The 15,840-nt window shown below is 52.7% G+C and overlaps 1 protein-coding gene and 1 long non-coding RNA gene across 5 annotated transcripts in view; one reads left to right on the forward strand and one right to left on the reverse strand.

The window, feature by feature from the left end:
- Positions 1-15,840, reverse strand: part of PLCG2 (phospholipase C gamma 2) — a 167,518-nt gene that overhangs the window by 37,200 nt on the left and 114,478 nt on the right. For all 4 annotated transcript variants that reach the window (XM_064580799.1, XM_045890678.3, XM_064580800.1 and 1 more), the window contains 7 exons: positions 15,686-15,805; positions 10,834-11,014; positions 9,171-9,242; positions 6,739-6,848; positions 3,255-3,351; positions 1,874-1,940; positions 928-1,085 (listed from right to left, as the gene is read on the reverse strand). In XM_064580799.1, coding sequence (XP_064436869.1) covers positions 928-1,085; positions 1,874-1,940; positions 3,255-3,351; positions 6,739-6,848; positions 9,171-9,242; positions 10,834-11,014; positions 15,686-15,805 — 805 coding nt within the window. The remainder of the gene's footprint in view (positions 1-927; positions 1,086-1,873; positions 1,941-3,254; positions 3,352-6,738; positions 6,849-9,170; positions 9,243-10,833; positions 11,015-15,685; positions 15,806-15,840) is intronic.
- Positions 10,675-14,330, forward strand: LOC123855226 (uncharacterized). The gene is made up of 3 exons (XR_006793481.2): positions 10,675-10,753; positions 12,851-12,912; positions 13,705-14,330. It is a non-coding gene; the product is annotated as an uncharacterized LOC123855226 (long non-coding RNA).

Genomic DNA, 15,840 nt, shown 5'->3' on the forward strand with positions numbered 1-15,840 from the left:
GACAAGAGAATTGCATACAACAGGGTGGTGGGACATGTCCCACCACTGCTGAATTGTGGAAATTTGGACTCACAAAGCGCAGAGCTGTGACAAGTCATAGGGTGCCCCCCCCCTTTTTTCCCCCAACCTCAGCAGAAACCAGTGTCTGTTCAAGATGAAAGAGCTCTTCCTCGAAATTGTGTTAACAGTTACTCTCCGGACCCGTAGGTTTAACCCAATGGGCTGTCTCAGAAGTTGAAGTCACAACCCCCTTCACGGGCCAGGCTTTAGGAAACTCACTAGACAGATCTTGGTGACTGGTCTTTTGCCCTCCATGGTCAAGTCACAGAACCCCAAGCAGGGGGTCGGGGACAGACAGGACGATAAGGCCAGGGCCAGGAGCCGGCAGTGAGCTGGGTGTTCATCGTGTTGGTTTCCTAAGGACTGGGGGGCGGGGGGGGGGGGTCTTCCCTGTTCCCACACAGCTCCTTGTACAGCTGGTGCTGCCCAGGGGCGGGATTTGGAATTAGGCGGGTTCTGCTGACCGGTGTTTTCTTAACCTTCACACGTAATAATGAGAATTAGCAGACGTAAAAACCAATTAAAGGAGGAATGTAGATCAGAAGCAGGGAAGCCATGAAGAGCCAGGCTTGATTTCAGAACCCTTCCTGCGGGGGCGAAGAGCCTTCCAGTGAAGTTGCATTTCTCTCTGGTAAGAGTGGTGGTAAGCGCTATGCGGGGTCAGACAGACCCCAAATGATCACTCTACCCTGAGCCTTCTGGAGGTTCCAACTAGCCATAGCCTCTCAGGGGACCGCCCGGGTCCCTTTCCTCTCCATGACTGGCACGCCTATGGCCCAACCCCAGTCCATGTCTTCCCTGTCCTCCCGAGCCAGGACCCCAGCCCCCCACCTCTACAGCATGAGCCCAGCTGAGCCAAGTGCCCACCTTGGTGTCCATCTTCCAGGTGATCTCCCGGATGCTCTGAAACCACTCGAAGAGCTCTTCCACCTTGTCCGTGGCAAACTCCACTGGGGGGTCGCCCTGCTTCTTGGGCTCCAGGATAAACACGAACGGCTTCTGGTTTTTCCCCTGCGGTGCTTTCACTTCGGGAGAGAGAACAGGGAAAGTCCTGAGTGGCCTGGATGTGAAGGCCAGACTTCACGCCGCCCCAGCCACGTCCTGCACAAAACCAGCCCAAATGCAGCAGCTACAGGCCTGGTCCGTGGGGACGGGGGCGTCTGCCTTGTGGCAGGCACGGTCTGGCCTCTCCCCTACCTCACAGCCTGAGAGTGGGCCGAGTTGTGTTCCCTCGGAAGTTCTGTCTGCAACCTAACGCCCGTACCTCTGCAGGTGACCTTACTTGGAAAGAGGATCCTTGCAGATGTCCTTAAGGATCTTGAGAGGAGATCCTTCTGGATTTAGGATTTCCCAATCCAGAGAAAGGAGAGGGAAATTTGAGACACAGACACAAGAAAGACGGCCCCCAAAGACAGAGGCGAACGTTGGAGTGTTGGAACCACAAGCCCAGGAGCGCCAAGGATCTCCAGCAGGCACCAGAAGCTAGGAGACAGGCAGGCGATAGATTCTCTCTGCAGAGAAATTATTTTCTAGAAAGAAAAGGCCACGGGAGGAGAAATTATGTGCTCAATAATATCATTGGCTAAGATCTCTGCGCTCTTGTAGGCCAGGCAATATTTTAAGCAGATCACATGCACTGGATCTCATTTAACCCCTATCACAGCCTTTTAGGGGTACTAATCGTTTTATATGCATGTTACAGGCAAGGGAACAGACTCACTGACGGCAGCCCCCTCCCTGCCTTGGGCGCTTCCAATGCCCAGCGGTGGGGGACGTGGGTGTGAATCCACGCTCCGCCCACGTGTGTACGTACCGACATTGTAAGTGTTGAGATCCAATATTCCCCTACAAAGAGACCCTAAGGGATTGTCTTCAATAATCTGTGAAGAAACAAGACATAACTCACGTTAGTCTTAACAGGAAGAATAAAAAGACAACCAATTTTCCAGGGCACACCGTTTAGCAGAGACACAGCCTGTGGAGCTGTTTAAAATGCATTTTCATTACAGGATACATCCGTGGGGAGAGCACTCAATAACGAAGCGTGTTGCTGATGGGGACCCAGCGGCGAGCAGGTGCCCACAGGTTCAGCGGTTCTTTTTCCAGTTTGTAAAAACAAGCCCTGTGAATTCTAGAACAGGTTCTGAAACACTTCCCATGGATCTGGTTTCAAAAAATAGCCTCGACCTTCATTCTGACATGATGATGAAAAGGGGCCAGCTAGCCTCCTGAAGCCCAGCTCAAGAACCTTCTGTGGCTCCCCATGTCCTAGGGGCATGATGCCCATGCTCTGGGATCGGCCCTGGCCAGCCTTCCCGCTGCACCTGCCACTGCACGTTTGATGCATCCCAGGGCCCGGGTGCGACAGAGAAGATCTTGCTCTCTGGCCAGCTGGCAGAACCACATCTGCTCATTGCGTGTACTACCCCACCCCCACCCCTCCACCAGGGAAATGCTGACTGGGGAGGGGGTTGAGGGGTCGCATCCCTGGCTCTGGCCCAGCACGCTGAACACAGCCACGGTCCCAGCCCCACACCTTTGTTTAGGCTGCACCTCGCGCTGGAATTCTGCCAGCCTTGCTGGTGATCTCTAACTTGACTTCTAAGGCTCAAATGTCCATTACTCCATGCAGTCTTCCCAGATTGCCCCAACTCCCCTAGGAAATTCCTTGGGCTCAAAAAGGCCTTAGAGTCCTCGTTACAGAGAGTCCGTCCTTGGTGCAGGGGGTCACCTACCCGCGGGTGCTCTCTGGGCCTTCTGGGCGAGAGGCAGCGAGGGGACCCAAATCATGTTTGCAATGTCACCAGGAGGGCCGCATTCACGGCCACTTAGGCCCGCCCTGCTTACTCACACCAAGCACGTTCGGGAATGTCTGGTGGCCACACTCAACTTGTTTCATTTGCAAGCTGCTTTAAGCAAAGGACAGATTCCCCATTTGGCCATTTTCACTCCAGAGGGAATTCTCCTGCCTACGCAAAGCCTTCCAGCCCAGCACAACCTGATTAAAACATGACGGGCTTGTCACCGTGACCTTCACCCACAACTGTGGGGACAATCCCAATTTCCCTGTCACTCTGGTGTCCCTGTTCCACTGCTCCACAGGGACCCCACGGCAGCAGCATGTGCAACACAGCCCTGCGGTTTCCTCGAAGAACAGGATGGGCAGGTCTCCCCATGCGGTGACCCGGACTCACCTGCTTCTCCAGCACCTCCACATCGACTGTTGAAATGTCCTCGACGTAATTGGATGGGAAGTACTGCTGGATTCTGGTCCCATAGTCTCCTTTCCACCTAGATGAAAACAGAGGGCATCCAAAGGCCTTCGTGGGGCCGCATTACTGATCCCTCGCCGCTGGTTAGATCCCAGCCGCTGCGGCGGGGGGGGGAGGGGGGAGGCAGCAAGTGGCCAAGTGACGGGAGGGGGTGATCATTATCTGTGACAACCAAGCACTTCCAAGGATCCTCTGCTTTTTTTAACCAGCAATGCGTGAGCGGAGGGTCGGTGTCCTCCCCATAACACGATTCTAATGTTTAGTCAAGGACACCAAGAATTTCAATGCTTTAGGTGGACATCGGAGGCCATTTGAGGCAAAAGCTCAAGTCTAGAGCAGGCTCAACCCCATTTCAAGGAGGGCTGTGAACTTAGAGCTAAGGAAGGTTCTGGAGATAGACAGCCTGGAATCAAATTCCAGCTCCACCACCAACTATAAAATGGGAATAATCCCAGTGCCTCCCTCAGAGGATTGTATTGGGACCAGAGGATTCCGCATATGCTGAGTGTTTTTAACAGTGCCCAGTATACAGTAAGTGCTCAGATAATGTTCTCATTACTCAGCTAAAATACCGCTCCCCTTGACCTTCTTCTCTTCCCTGTAACAGCACTGGTAACAAGAGACATAACTGATCTATGTACATGTCTCAACTCCACCAAGCTGTGGTCACCTCTAAGGTTCTCCCCGCAAGCAGTGCCCAGGCATACGGGCCACTCCCCCCAACTGCCCCCCTGTGGGTACCGTCTGCAGCCAGGGGGCTCTTTCCAGAAAGTATCTCTGACCACGCCACACCCATAGCTCCCAGAGTCTTCAGAATCAAGCGTAGATGCTTTAGCCTGACCCCACGGACTCTTGGACCTTAACACCTGCCCCTCTGCGACTCAAACTTGACCCTCCTCCTAGACAGCCTGTTGCCCCCACCCTTCTGCCCCTGCCGTGCTGCCTAGCTTCCATGCCTTTGTCCATGCCCTTTGTATCTAGCTTGTCCCTACTAACCAGCTGAAACTCAGCTCAGGCATGCCTCTTCCAGGGAGTCTTCCCTGACTGCTACCTAGGCCAAGTGTTCCTCCTCTGTGCCCCTGTGGCATCTGTCCCCACAGCTGGGGAGGCAGTCTGCCTTTTATATAACTTCTACCTCTGTCTTCCCCACTGTGTGAGGCCTTTTCTTGATCTTAATCGAATCAGTACTCAGGGGTGGTGGGAAGCACTTAGTAAATGTTTGCTGACCTGAGTAAGCAGAGTGAGGACCGACTGACCTGTGGCCTGGTGGAAAGAGAGGCCTGGCAGACACCCTCATCCCCTCCGTTTCTCCAGACCCCTTTCAGGCAAAGACTGGCTATATCCGTGGTGACCATATGTACCATTTGCCCAGAATTAACTTCATACCTGTTGTCCAGGTGTAATTATTGACAGTAACATTCCTTTTGCTCTAAAATGCATCCCAGTTTGGACAAGACCAATTCAGTGCCCTAGCCATACGGGCAGCAGGTTGGGAGGACGCCCAAAAAGGTGGACGATGCTCCACTAGATGGTGCTGTTGCCACCAAAGCGAAAGAAACCAGGGGACCTGGGCAGGCAGTTCACCCACAGCCCCTCACCAAAGGCACTTACACCAGACTCTCAGCTCATCTCAAGAGCCCTGGAAATTTAAAGCACCCCACTTCAGACGTGTGGAAAGGCAGGAGGCAGTTTCACACGTGGAAAAGCGTGTGCTTTAAAGAGGTCTACCCACAACTTGGTAAAAGTCACCCACACACACAGCACTGGGGCCTCGACAGAGGCAGGGTACAGGACGGGGCATCATGGGTCCAGGGGACACCCGGATTCTGGCCGTGCCCCTCAGGGAGAGACAGGTGGACACCACCACAGTTGGCAGGCTGAGGCTGGGAGCCTACGAGCAGGAGCTCCAGGCCCCCACCCCCAGCTTCAGCACATCACTCTGTTGTCACTTTTTCTCTTTTGACTCTGGGGATCCAGGTAAGATTTGGATTAGAAAGAGGGCATTCTCAAAAAAACAAATGAACAAACAAAAAACTTCAAAACCCCCGACCATGAGTCAAGTTAGGAGTATGGCCTTTGGAGTCAGAAGGTCTGGCTTCGAATCCCAGCCTGCTGGATGGCCCTGGCCAAGTTACTGTACCTGTCTGTGCCTCAGTTTCCTCATCTGTAAAATGCAGGTAACCTTTCAGGGTCACTGTGTGGGTTTAAGTGAGTTCTTTCAGATGAAGTTTTTAAAATGGTGCTTTTTTTTTTTTTTAAGCTTTTATTTATTTGACAGAGAGAAAGACAGCCAGAGAGGGAACACAAGCAGGAGGAATGGGAGAGGGAGAAGCAGGCTTCCCGCGGAGCAGGGAGCCCAATACGGGGCTCGATCCCAGGACCCTGGGATCATGACCTGAGCTGAGGGCGGACACTTAACAACTGAGCCACCCAGGCGCCCCTAAAATGGTTCTTGACAAAAAGAGGCCCTCTATTCAAGCTGCCATTCAGATCTCTAACTCAAGCCCCGCTATCTTACGGGAGAAAGGGATGCCACATTTGCAAGGTGCTTGTTGCTCTATGGTAAGAAATAATCCTACAGGGACGCCTGGTGGCTCAGTCGTTAAGCGTCTGCCTTCGGCTCGGGTCAGGATCCCAGGGTCCTGGGATCGAGCGCCGCATTGGGCTCCCTGCTCAGCGTGAAGCCTGCTTCTCCCTCTCCCGCTCCCCCTGCTTGTGTTCCCTCTCTCGCTGTGTCTCTCTCTGTCAAATAGATAGATAAATTCTTTAAAAAAAAAAACAAAAACGAAAGAATCCTACAAGACCACCTACCCGGGGACTTATGGATGGGCAGCGAAACTTTTTCCCAGGTGGAGAGGGAAAAGAGGTAGCTGATCGCTGGCATATACCCAGGGAGCTCTGGCCTAATGATGTCCCTGCTTCCATCCAGGGTAGGGCCACTGCACAGGACCAAGCAATAGCTTAAGAATTTGAATTTACAGTAACACACAGGCTCACATAATGGGAAGAGCCCGCAATAGTTCATAGCTATACAACCTAGGAAAGCCCCCTTTGCCACCTCTGTAAAGTGGGGGTACCCACAGTCAACCCCAAGAGTCATACCAAGAATCTGGAGAGACCACATATGAAAGCAATCACCACAGCCCTCAGCACCGGGGAAGGCCTCAGTAAGTGATAACTTCTGCTATAACTAAAATAAAACTTAATATGATGCGATAAATGGTTCTTAACGCTTTTCTGAATAGAGCAGGTCTTAAGCCACCTTCCCAGAGAAGGTACAAAGGTCAAAGCCAGCCCGGAACGACAGAGAAAGGGGGTCCAGAGCTCAGCCAGCACCTGAACCTCACCTGCAAGAAGGGATAAGTCAAGTTCATCCAGCAAGCGGCCCAGCCCCTCTCAGCCTTACCAGCCCCAGGGCTCCTTGGAGACGTTGTGAATGAGGGCCCCACGGCAGAAGCTCAGCTCATCGCTTCGCTTGGCTTTGTAGTCATACAGAGCTTTCACGGTTCTCTGAGGCTTTCAGGGAAAACAAGAAGGAGAAGGTCAGGCTGGGAGACAGAAGCAGAGAGGCATCTGCCTTGGGTCTCATTAGGAAACAGGATGCTTAAGCCCGAGGTTACAGCGCCATCTGCTGGCAGAGGGCGGGCACTGCATTGCAAAAGAGCCGCCAAAATCACCAGGGAGAGGGGATGCGGACTGGCCCAAGGTCAACCAGCTGTTAAAAGTGGCTGAGCTCAGAAATCAATCAGTTAATGTGAGCTATTGCCATAGTTCATGATGTTCTGTAGGAAGCAATGTGGGTTCTAGAAGCTCTGCCATAAGAACTTCCAACCAGAGCTGGCTTTATCTGTGCCTCTCCCTTCAAGGGTGGATACATCTTTCCCCCATGAACTTCACGGGTCACTGCCAGGCTCCAAGGCTGCAAGGTACAGCCAGTGGCAAAGGGAGGTGCCATACAATGGCTTCCATGAGGAGCAAGTCTCCAGCCTGACAGAGGGCAGCAGAGGTCCTAATGTCAGGTCCTTCGTTAACTAGAGAAACGAGCCATCCATCGGATGCCCAGGCTGGCAGGCGGCACAACAAAGTGACGAACAGCACATGCCTCCAAGCCTGATGGCCCGGGTGCAAATTCCAGCTCCATACCTTCCTGGCTGTGCAGTGGGCATAGAAACAGCACGCCACACATGGGGCTGCTGAGCATTAGTGAGCTACCAAGTGCTTCGGACAATGCTTGCTATGTGGCCATCCATATGCCCGTTAGGACCGATCTGGTCATTCCAGTTCCAAGAACGCACGCGAAGGAAATAATGCAGAAGATGCCCAATGCCTCACATGTGAAGTTCATTTTAACGTTACCCAGAACAGCAAAGACCAGAAATGACCCACATGGCCACTGACGGGGACGCAGCTAACCTAACAGACACCCAGAATATTCTGCAACGTTAAAAAATTCTTTTTGTAAAAGTTAAAATTGCAATCCCTGTGTTTCATCTGAATTACTTGGCTCACCAGTTTTAGTAAGAATGGTCATGAAGAAAATGAGCAATGGAGAAACCCACACAGGACCAAGGGGCAGGTGAACAGAACACAAATGGCAGGTGTGCGGGGGCGGGGGGGGGGGCCTGCAAAATGCGTCTCCGTGCAGGCAAAGGCCCAGGAACGCAGAGAGCGACTGAGTTCGCACGGTGAGACCAGGGCTAATTATCGGTCTTGTTTTCAAAGTGGTGTTTTTTATTGTTAAACCATTTTCAATCACCGTAATAGCAATGATTTTATTTTTGAGGCGCTCCCCCTAGTCTGGCAGCTTGTGATCACGTTCAGCTACCATCGTGTTTCACTTGTCTCACTTAGTACAGGAAGATTTTCTCTACAACTTGGGTTGGTTGCCAGGATTTAAAAATGGGGGAGAATTCACGTAAAATATCCAGATCATTGGCTTGCAAAACCAGGAGACCTGGCCTGCTCTCTGGAAAGGTAGCAACTGAGTGCGAACAGGGCATAGCTGTCCTCAAGATGGGGTGTGAGTTCCTCAGTTTACCACAGTGTCCACCACCTGACATCCGGCTGATAGGTGGCCATGTCATCCTCACTACCGACGCCTTCTTCACTTCTAATCAAAGTTCCCTAATAATTTCACACACACTCTCCCCTTGCCCACATCCTTCCAAGCCTTCATTTCTTGCTGGAAGGGATTTGCATTGGCTGAGGATTATAAATCTAAAAGAAGAGAAGAAATTCATCTCTGGATTTCCACAGAGCCCGTCAGCAGGGCCCCTTCCTTAGCAAGAATTATACATGAACTGTGTGCCAGGTGCACCCCACCCCTGACCCAACAGAAAATTCGCCGTTGTTCTTCCTCTGCGGTCTGACCACCGTGTGAGCTGGAACCAGAGCAAGGAGGAGCTGGGGGCGAAAATTTAAAACCCACGCCCACCTGCGTGAAATCACACCACCAGCCAGGGTGGGAACAGGAGATAAGGTGCACACTGCAAATGGGTCAGTGAACCAAACGGAATTTATAAACACCACGGGCTCAGTCAGTGAGCCAGAAACATCTGAAAGACTTTAAATTAGAAGCCGTTTGGCCCAAAGGTGGTTCATCAAACCTCAGAATTTTAGCGCGACACCGTCGCTTTTAGGTGGAATTCTATTAAGCTCTTCCCTGAAACCCGATGTCTCATTGTCAATCATCATTTTTTCTCAAAAAAATAAAACCAATTGGGAGGGGGCAAGTTTGCCCAAAAGTTGCCTTGCCCTGTTAGGCTGGGGGGCGTGGGGTGGACTCTGCCTCGTTCTAGGGCCCGGGGCGTGGTGTGAATAGGAGGGCGAGCACCGTACCATGGAAGGGTTGATTTCACTGGGATCCACATACATTCTGCTGACGTCGTACAAAGAGTTTATGTCTCTTTCCTGAAAAAGAACAAAGCGAAATAAATGGAAGCATCGGAGTTCCTGGGGCAGCCTGACAGAGAACAAGGGATCTCGGCCACCCCCGCGCCGAAGAGGTGAAAGCTCCCAGTTTCGTCGTGCCTCCTGGTAGAGACGGTAAAAAGCTCCCCCCAAATCGGAAACTGCACCCCCAAAGGAGAGAGGCCCCTGTGCCGGCCTACGCTGTGCCAGGCACTGCAGTCCTTTGTGAAAACCCAAGCCCGGGGAGCAGTGCGTGCGGGAGCTCCCCGCTCGCGCCGTATGCCTCTCCCTGACCCACGTTCCATGTCCGCGGCGGAACACGGGCCCCCGCCTCCAAGGATCTGCACCATGGAAACTGGCAAATGCCATAAACCCGGACACGTCACACATCTACCGGCTCACACTGAAGACCCACCCTGCCCTGTCTGCTCTGTCCCTGTCTCTCCGAGTCCCCTCCGGGCTTGTGCCACAGCCGCTCCCTGACCTAGAACCGGCTTCCCCCACAGCTGCCCAGCCCCCACTGGTCCCTGCTGTCAGGCCTGGGCTCCCGTGCTCACCCTCCTCTGACCTTCTCCGACAGCTCCTAAGCTGTAGTCCTAAGCAGCACCCACCCTTGTTCTGTTGGCTTCTCTGTCATCCTCACTGCCCGGGACAGCTTCTTTATGTGACTGCAAGCTGTCTAGCTCCCCCGTCCAGAACCAAAATGTCCCAAGGCAGGCTTTGGTCCACCACACTGCCAGGAGCCACAATCATTCCTGGCCCATGGTTGGTGTATCCTGAATCTCTTTTCAATACATCGATGAACTAGGACGCCTGGGTGGCTCAGTCGGTTAAGCGTCTGCCTTCAGCTCAGGTCATGATCCCAGGGTCCTGGGATCGAGCCCCACATCGGGCTCCCTGCTCCAAGGGGAGTCTGCTTCTCCCTCTGCCTACCGCTCCCCCTGCTTGTGTTCTCTTGCTCTCTCAAATAAATAAATGAAATCTTAAAAAAAAAAAATCAATGAACCCATGTGACAGGGGCAGAGATAAGGTCTGTTCTCCGCTCAGAACCGTCCAGTGGCTCAGAATAAAAGCCAGCGTCTCCCAGGGGCCTGCCCTGCACAAAGCAGTCCTTACTTACATCTACCTCAACTCTGGCTCACTCAGTGCCGGCCACACCAGCTGCTTCTCTGAGCCTCCAGGCATGCCCTCACCTCAGGACCTTTGTACTTGCTGTTCTTCCTGTCCGTAGCTGCACGGCACATTCTTCCATGAACTCTAGCGTCTGCTCAAATACCTCCTTCTCAGTGAGATCTTTCCAGAGCACGCTCGAGAACTGTAGCCCCTTCCCCATCACTGCATCCACATCTCCACCTGCCCAGTTTTTTCTCTATAGTACGTGTCACCCTCTGACACACGATCTGTTTTTTTTTAATTTATGTCCTTTATTATCTGTCTCCCCTACACTAGACTGCAAGCAGCATGAGGGTGGGCTCTTTGTCCCCAGGACTCAAAGCAGTACTGGACACATGGTGAGTGCTCAATAAAGGTTTGCTGGAAGAACGGACAGATGAATGATACTCCCCCAATCGCGAGCGAGTCAACCACCTACCATATTGTAGCGCTCCAGGAGCTCAGGCGTCACGGGGTAGCGCAGTCGCATCTTCCGGTAGAGCGCGTGTTTCTCATAATAGCTGACGAGCTCCACGAGGCTCTCGAAGTAGGCAGAGGTCCCCAGCACAAAGTGCCGGCCATCCCGGTGGATGCGGCAATGCTTTACCTTGCCCCTGGCCCTGGAGGGGGGCAGATCACACAGAGTTGGCAACCGAAATCCCAGAAACCAGACAGTTGTTCTACAAGCCCCGCTAATTAGAAACCACCTAGCTCTCCATCGTGAGGGGACCAGATAAATGAACAAGGGATGGCCCTCCTGGGGAATACAGTGATGCGGGTTTTTTCAACACAGATACAGAAAAAGCTGTATCTTGCAAGAAGTACGGAGTGACGGGCGCCTGGGTGGCTCAGTCGGTTAAGCGACTGCCTTTGGCTCATGTCATGATCCCAGGGTCCTGGGATCAAGTCCCACATCGGGCTCCCTGCTCCGCGGGGAGCCTGCTTCTCCCTCTCCCCCTCCCCCTGCTTGTGTTCCCTCTCTCGCTGTGTCTCTGTCAAATAAATAAATAAAATCTTAAAAAAACAAAACTAAAAAAAAAGAAGTACGGAGTGACTCAACAGCTGGCTTCTCTTGTCTGCCCACTCCGCCCGGCCCCAGTTACAGGACTTGACTTTGGGAAGGTCCTGGTGTCCAGATCAGGGTCAGCAAACAATGGCCCAAAGGCCAAATGTGGCCCCCGCCCTCGCTTTTGTAAATAAAGTTTTATTGAAACACAGCCACGTTCATCCACTTCCGTGTTGCCCGCGGCTGCTTTCACCCTACAGAGGCAGATGCTGAGTTGCTACAACAGAGGCCACAGGGCTCGCCAGGCCTGTGATATTTACCCTCTGGTCCTTTACAGGAAATGTTTGCTCATCTCTACTCCAGAACTCTGGGATTTGATGCCCAAATCCGTAAATCTTATCTTCAGTGGCCCAACTACTACAACCATGAATTTTTTTTTTTTTTCCAAAAAGCAAACCAATCTTTTATTGCCTCACCCTGCTGACACAAGAGGTGGGAAAACCCCCCCCAAAAACCCCACAATCTTCAGTCTTACTAGCTTTTATCAGCAAGAACAGAAACATTTGGGAAATTAAGCTTTGACCCTACCTTTACAGCCAAAAAGCATCTTCGTAAACTGTCTCAAGGCATAATTACAGTGAACTACTCGTCTTTTAAAAATTTTACACGTTGGAGGGGTGCCTGGGTGGATCAGTCGGTTAAGGTCGTGAGATGGAGCCCTGTGTTGGGGTCCTGTGCTGGGCGTGGAGCCTGCTTGGGATTTTCTCTCTCCCTCCTCTGCCCACCCCGCCACCCCCCGCCAAGCTTGTGCTCTGTCTCTCAAATAAATAAATACACATATTTTGCACCATAAAGACACTTTTTGTTTTAAAAAACACATACTGTTAAGCCATTTCTTCAGTAAGTCCTGTAAAAGTGCTAAAAGATTTCTGCTTCAGTGGCTTATTTGCAGTGATATTTCATTAGTATTTCTTTAAAAAAAAAACAAAAACAAAAAACACTGCTGAGCAGACAAGTTGCAAGATAAAATATAGTATGATCTCATTTGTATTTTTTAAAATTAAACGTTTAAAAAAGGGGAATCCCCACACACAAAATGGCACTGTATTTTCTATAGGTACATATACATGGAGGTCATTTTGGGTTTTTTGGTTTTTTGTTTGTTCGTTTGTTTGTTTGTTTGTTTTGGAGTCCACATGGAGACACCAGTTAGAAAACTGTGCTTTCCACCAGAACAAGGACCCAGATGGGAAGGACCACAGGGGGCTTAGCTTTACTGTGATGTCTTAATTTTTTCTAAGAATATATTCACGTAATTAAGAAATTTTAAACTTTTTACAAAAGCTCCCTAGGGCAGGGAGGCTCTAGGGCATGGAGGTTAGTTAAGAGTGGGGGTCAGGTTCCAGTTCCTTCTGGTAGCCTGACTGCACCTCTGTCTCCTTGTCCACAGTGCCGGGGATGGACCGTTCCTGTGTCAAGGCAAGTGTTAACACCGCCATCTGACAGCCCAGGGTAAGCCCTCTGCAATGTGTCCGGCACCCCGAGGGTAACCCATACATGAATGGCTAGGAAAACAGAATCAAGGTCAAGCCAAAACGAGCTTCCCTGGCGAGGGAAGAATCAAGAAGGGAGGCAGAACAGGGCTAAGCATGAATCGCACCTTCCAGCCCCCTGGCTGCTACACGCCAGTGGATGCTGTGACCTGAGGTCCTACTCAGCTCTGCCAAGAAGCCCCTGCTCCCATGTCCCACTGAGGTCCACTTCCCACTGATCACACCTAGACAGCAGCTTCATCTCTTCGCATAGACTTGAAAGCAGACACCTGTCCTCTCCTGTAGGGATCTATCCAGTTCAGTCTGTGTTCTCAGAGCCTAGAACACCACCTGGCACAGGAGAGGTGATATTGGGGAGGCGGGGCGAGGGAGGGAGGGAAAGTTCCTGCAGACCTGTGTTCTCCCTCTGCCTGGAGCACATCCCCACCTGGTCCCCCTAGAACCCCTGCTCACCCTCTGTCACCTGCCCGACCTCTCTCTGTGGCACTTACTGCACAACATTATAGCGATGCGTTTATGTGTCTCACTCTCTTGCCCCAGGCAACACTTCTCAGTGAGGGAGAGTGACACCCACCCCACACCCTGACCATAGTGGGTTAGAAAGAGTCTGTGTGTCCAGGCCGGGGGGGCGGGGGGGCTCATCTTTGACTATTACAGTGGCCGCGCCCCCAACAGGCATGCAGTGGGTGGAGACCAGGGACGTTCACCATCCCAACACAGTGGAAACAGCCCTCCCCTCCTCTCCTCCTAGAGACTCCAGGACCTCGTCACTGGCTCGTTCAGCCGGCAGGTCCTGACCACCTGCCGTTGGCGAGGCAACGCTAAGCAGGAGGGAACTGCTCCAGAGAACACGCGAGTAACGGGACATTTCTCATTCTCGTTCTCAGCCAACTGTTGGCCTCATGAGCGCAAAGACTGGGCGGTTTGTATCACTTCAGTGTTTCTGGAGCCCAGCACAGAGCCTGGCACATAGTAGGTGCTCAATGAACATTTACTGATCCCTAAAAATATATAAACTCCAGCTTTTAGGGTACCACCAATCTCACGGGAAGGGCAGATGTGCAAACAGAATGGTGGACGTATAAAATCAAGCCTCCATCTGGGGATCCCATCTTCCTCCACATGGTTCCAGTGAAGTGATTCCAACCCATGGCCAGCTTGAAGGTCCCCAGTCAGAACCATGACACCCAGCTCAGGCCAGGCCAGGGGGAACGGATGTATCACAGGACTCGTCTTTTCTACTAGACACTGGTTCTCAAGGTGAAGCCAATGCGGAGTAGCTCCAGGACACACAGAACCAGTCTCCCGAGGACTGCCAGCTGAGACGTGGATCCAGGCCTGCTGGAAGCCAGCTTCGCCTCTTGAGCGTCTCAGCAAGTAACCAATAAATGCCACCTTTTTTGGCTGCATGGCCACTGAGTTTGGTTTCTGTCACTCGCACCCCAAAGCACCCTGAATGACAGGACTGCAGCACAACTCAATCCCCGACACCCAACATACTGGCTGGTACAACAGATATTCACTAAACATGCCCAGTCCCATCTGGGTGGCGGAGGCGCCACCGGGAGCTTCGGGGCAAAGGGCAAGGCGCCGAAGCCAAGGAGCCCAGAGCCTCCCTGTTGGCAGCACAAAGCACAGAGGAGCCCCGCGGCCTGGAGCCGACACACAGCAGATGCTCAGTAAACGGCAACGATAATCACCATCACCGCCACCACCCACTCACCCAAGAAGGCAGGAATGACGGGGGAAGAAGGGGGCGGCCCGGTAGGGTCGCCAAGGGGATGGGCCAGGGCAAGAGCAACGGAAGGAACAGGAGCAGCCTGGGTGTACCAGGGCCCCTATAGTGCAGCCGGTCACCATCATCACCACATGGGAATGTGGGTCCGGAGCTTCCACCTCTTCCCACTTCTCCTAAGAAGAAATCTAAATTTTCAAGTGAAATTCCCCAGTATTTAACATAACCATGCAGGCTGAGGCTCAGTTTAGCCCGTAAGCCTCTTCAGACCTCACCAAGAGAGCAGGCTTTGAACATGGATAAGTCCAAGTCTGCAATTCTGCCTCAGCCCAGGACTAGGCTGTGTGGCTCTAGACAGGTCGCTTAACCTCTCTGGGCCTCCATTACTTGTAGTACCTCACCTACCCCCCTCATGGGCTGCAACGAAGGACTCAGGCAGATGAAGCCCCAAGATCAGCCCAGGGTCTGGAACGTTAGTTAGGAACTCAATACACTGGGGCAGGGGAGATGGAGGGACAGTGTAATGAACTGGGTCTGAAACCCCCCCCAACACTGTCACTGGTGGAAACCAGAGGAATCAGGGGTCTTGGGGTGGAATTAAAGTAGAGAACCACAGTCCTAGAGATGGTTGGTCCATACGGCCTTCCCACTGCCAAGGCCGGGTGGCAAGGGCAGAGGGGAGGAAAGCTGGTCTGTCACATCACTGCTCTGGGCTACTGGGGCTGCCTGGGTGCAAATCCCAGCTCCACCACTTACTGGCTGCACGTGTCAGCAAGTTACTTAACCTCTCTGTGCCTCGGTTTCCTCCTCTGAACAGTAAGGATCATGGTCGTAAAGTTGCTGGAAGACAGAATGAGTCCGCAGCCAGGTGCTACTCTCAAGGGCGCAGACCCGGGCCCCACGCCCTGACAGCTCCCGTTAGCGGCTCCTGCTCTCCACCCTGTCCTTCCCAGGCCTCCCCTGGCGAGCGAGAGCCGGCCCCCACCTGCCCGCTCACCTGAAGGTGATGGCGTAGGAGTCGGTGCCCTCCCGCCTCCGGATGAGGAAGGCGCCGTCCCGGGGAACCCTCATCAGCATGTCCTCTGCTTCCCCGCGGCTCAGCCCGTCATAGTACCACCTGCAGCACGGGGACACGGCCACGTGAGAGAGCCA

The sequence above is a fragment of the Mirounga angustirostris genome, unplaced genomic scaffold (genome assembly GCF_029215605.1).
Source record: "Mirounga angustirostris isolate CCGP_5_RB_7025 unplaced genomic scaffold, mMirAng1.0.hap1 SCAF_16, whole genome shotgun sequence".
NCBI lineage: Eukaryota > Metazoa > Chordata > Mammalia > Carnivora > Phocidae > Mirounga > Mirounga angustirostris.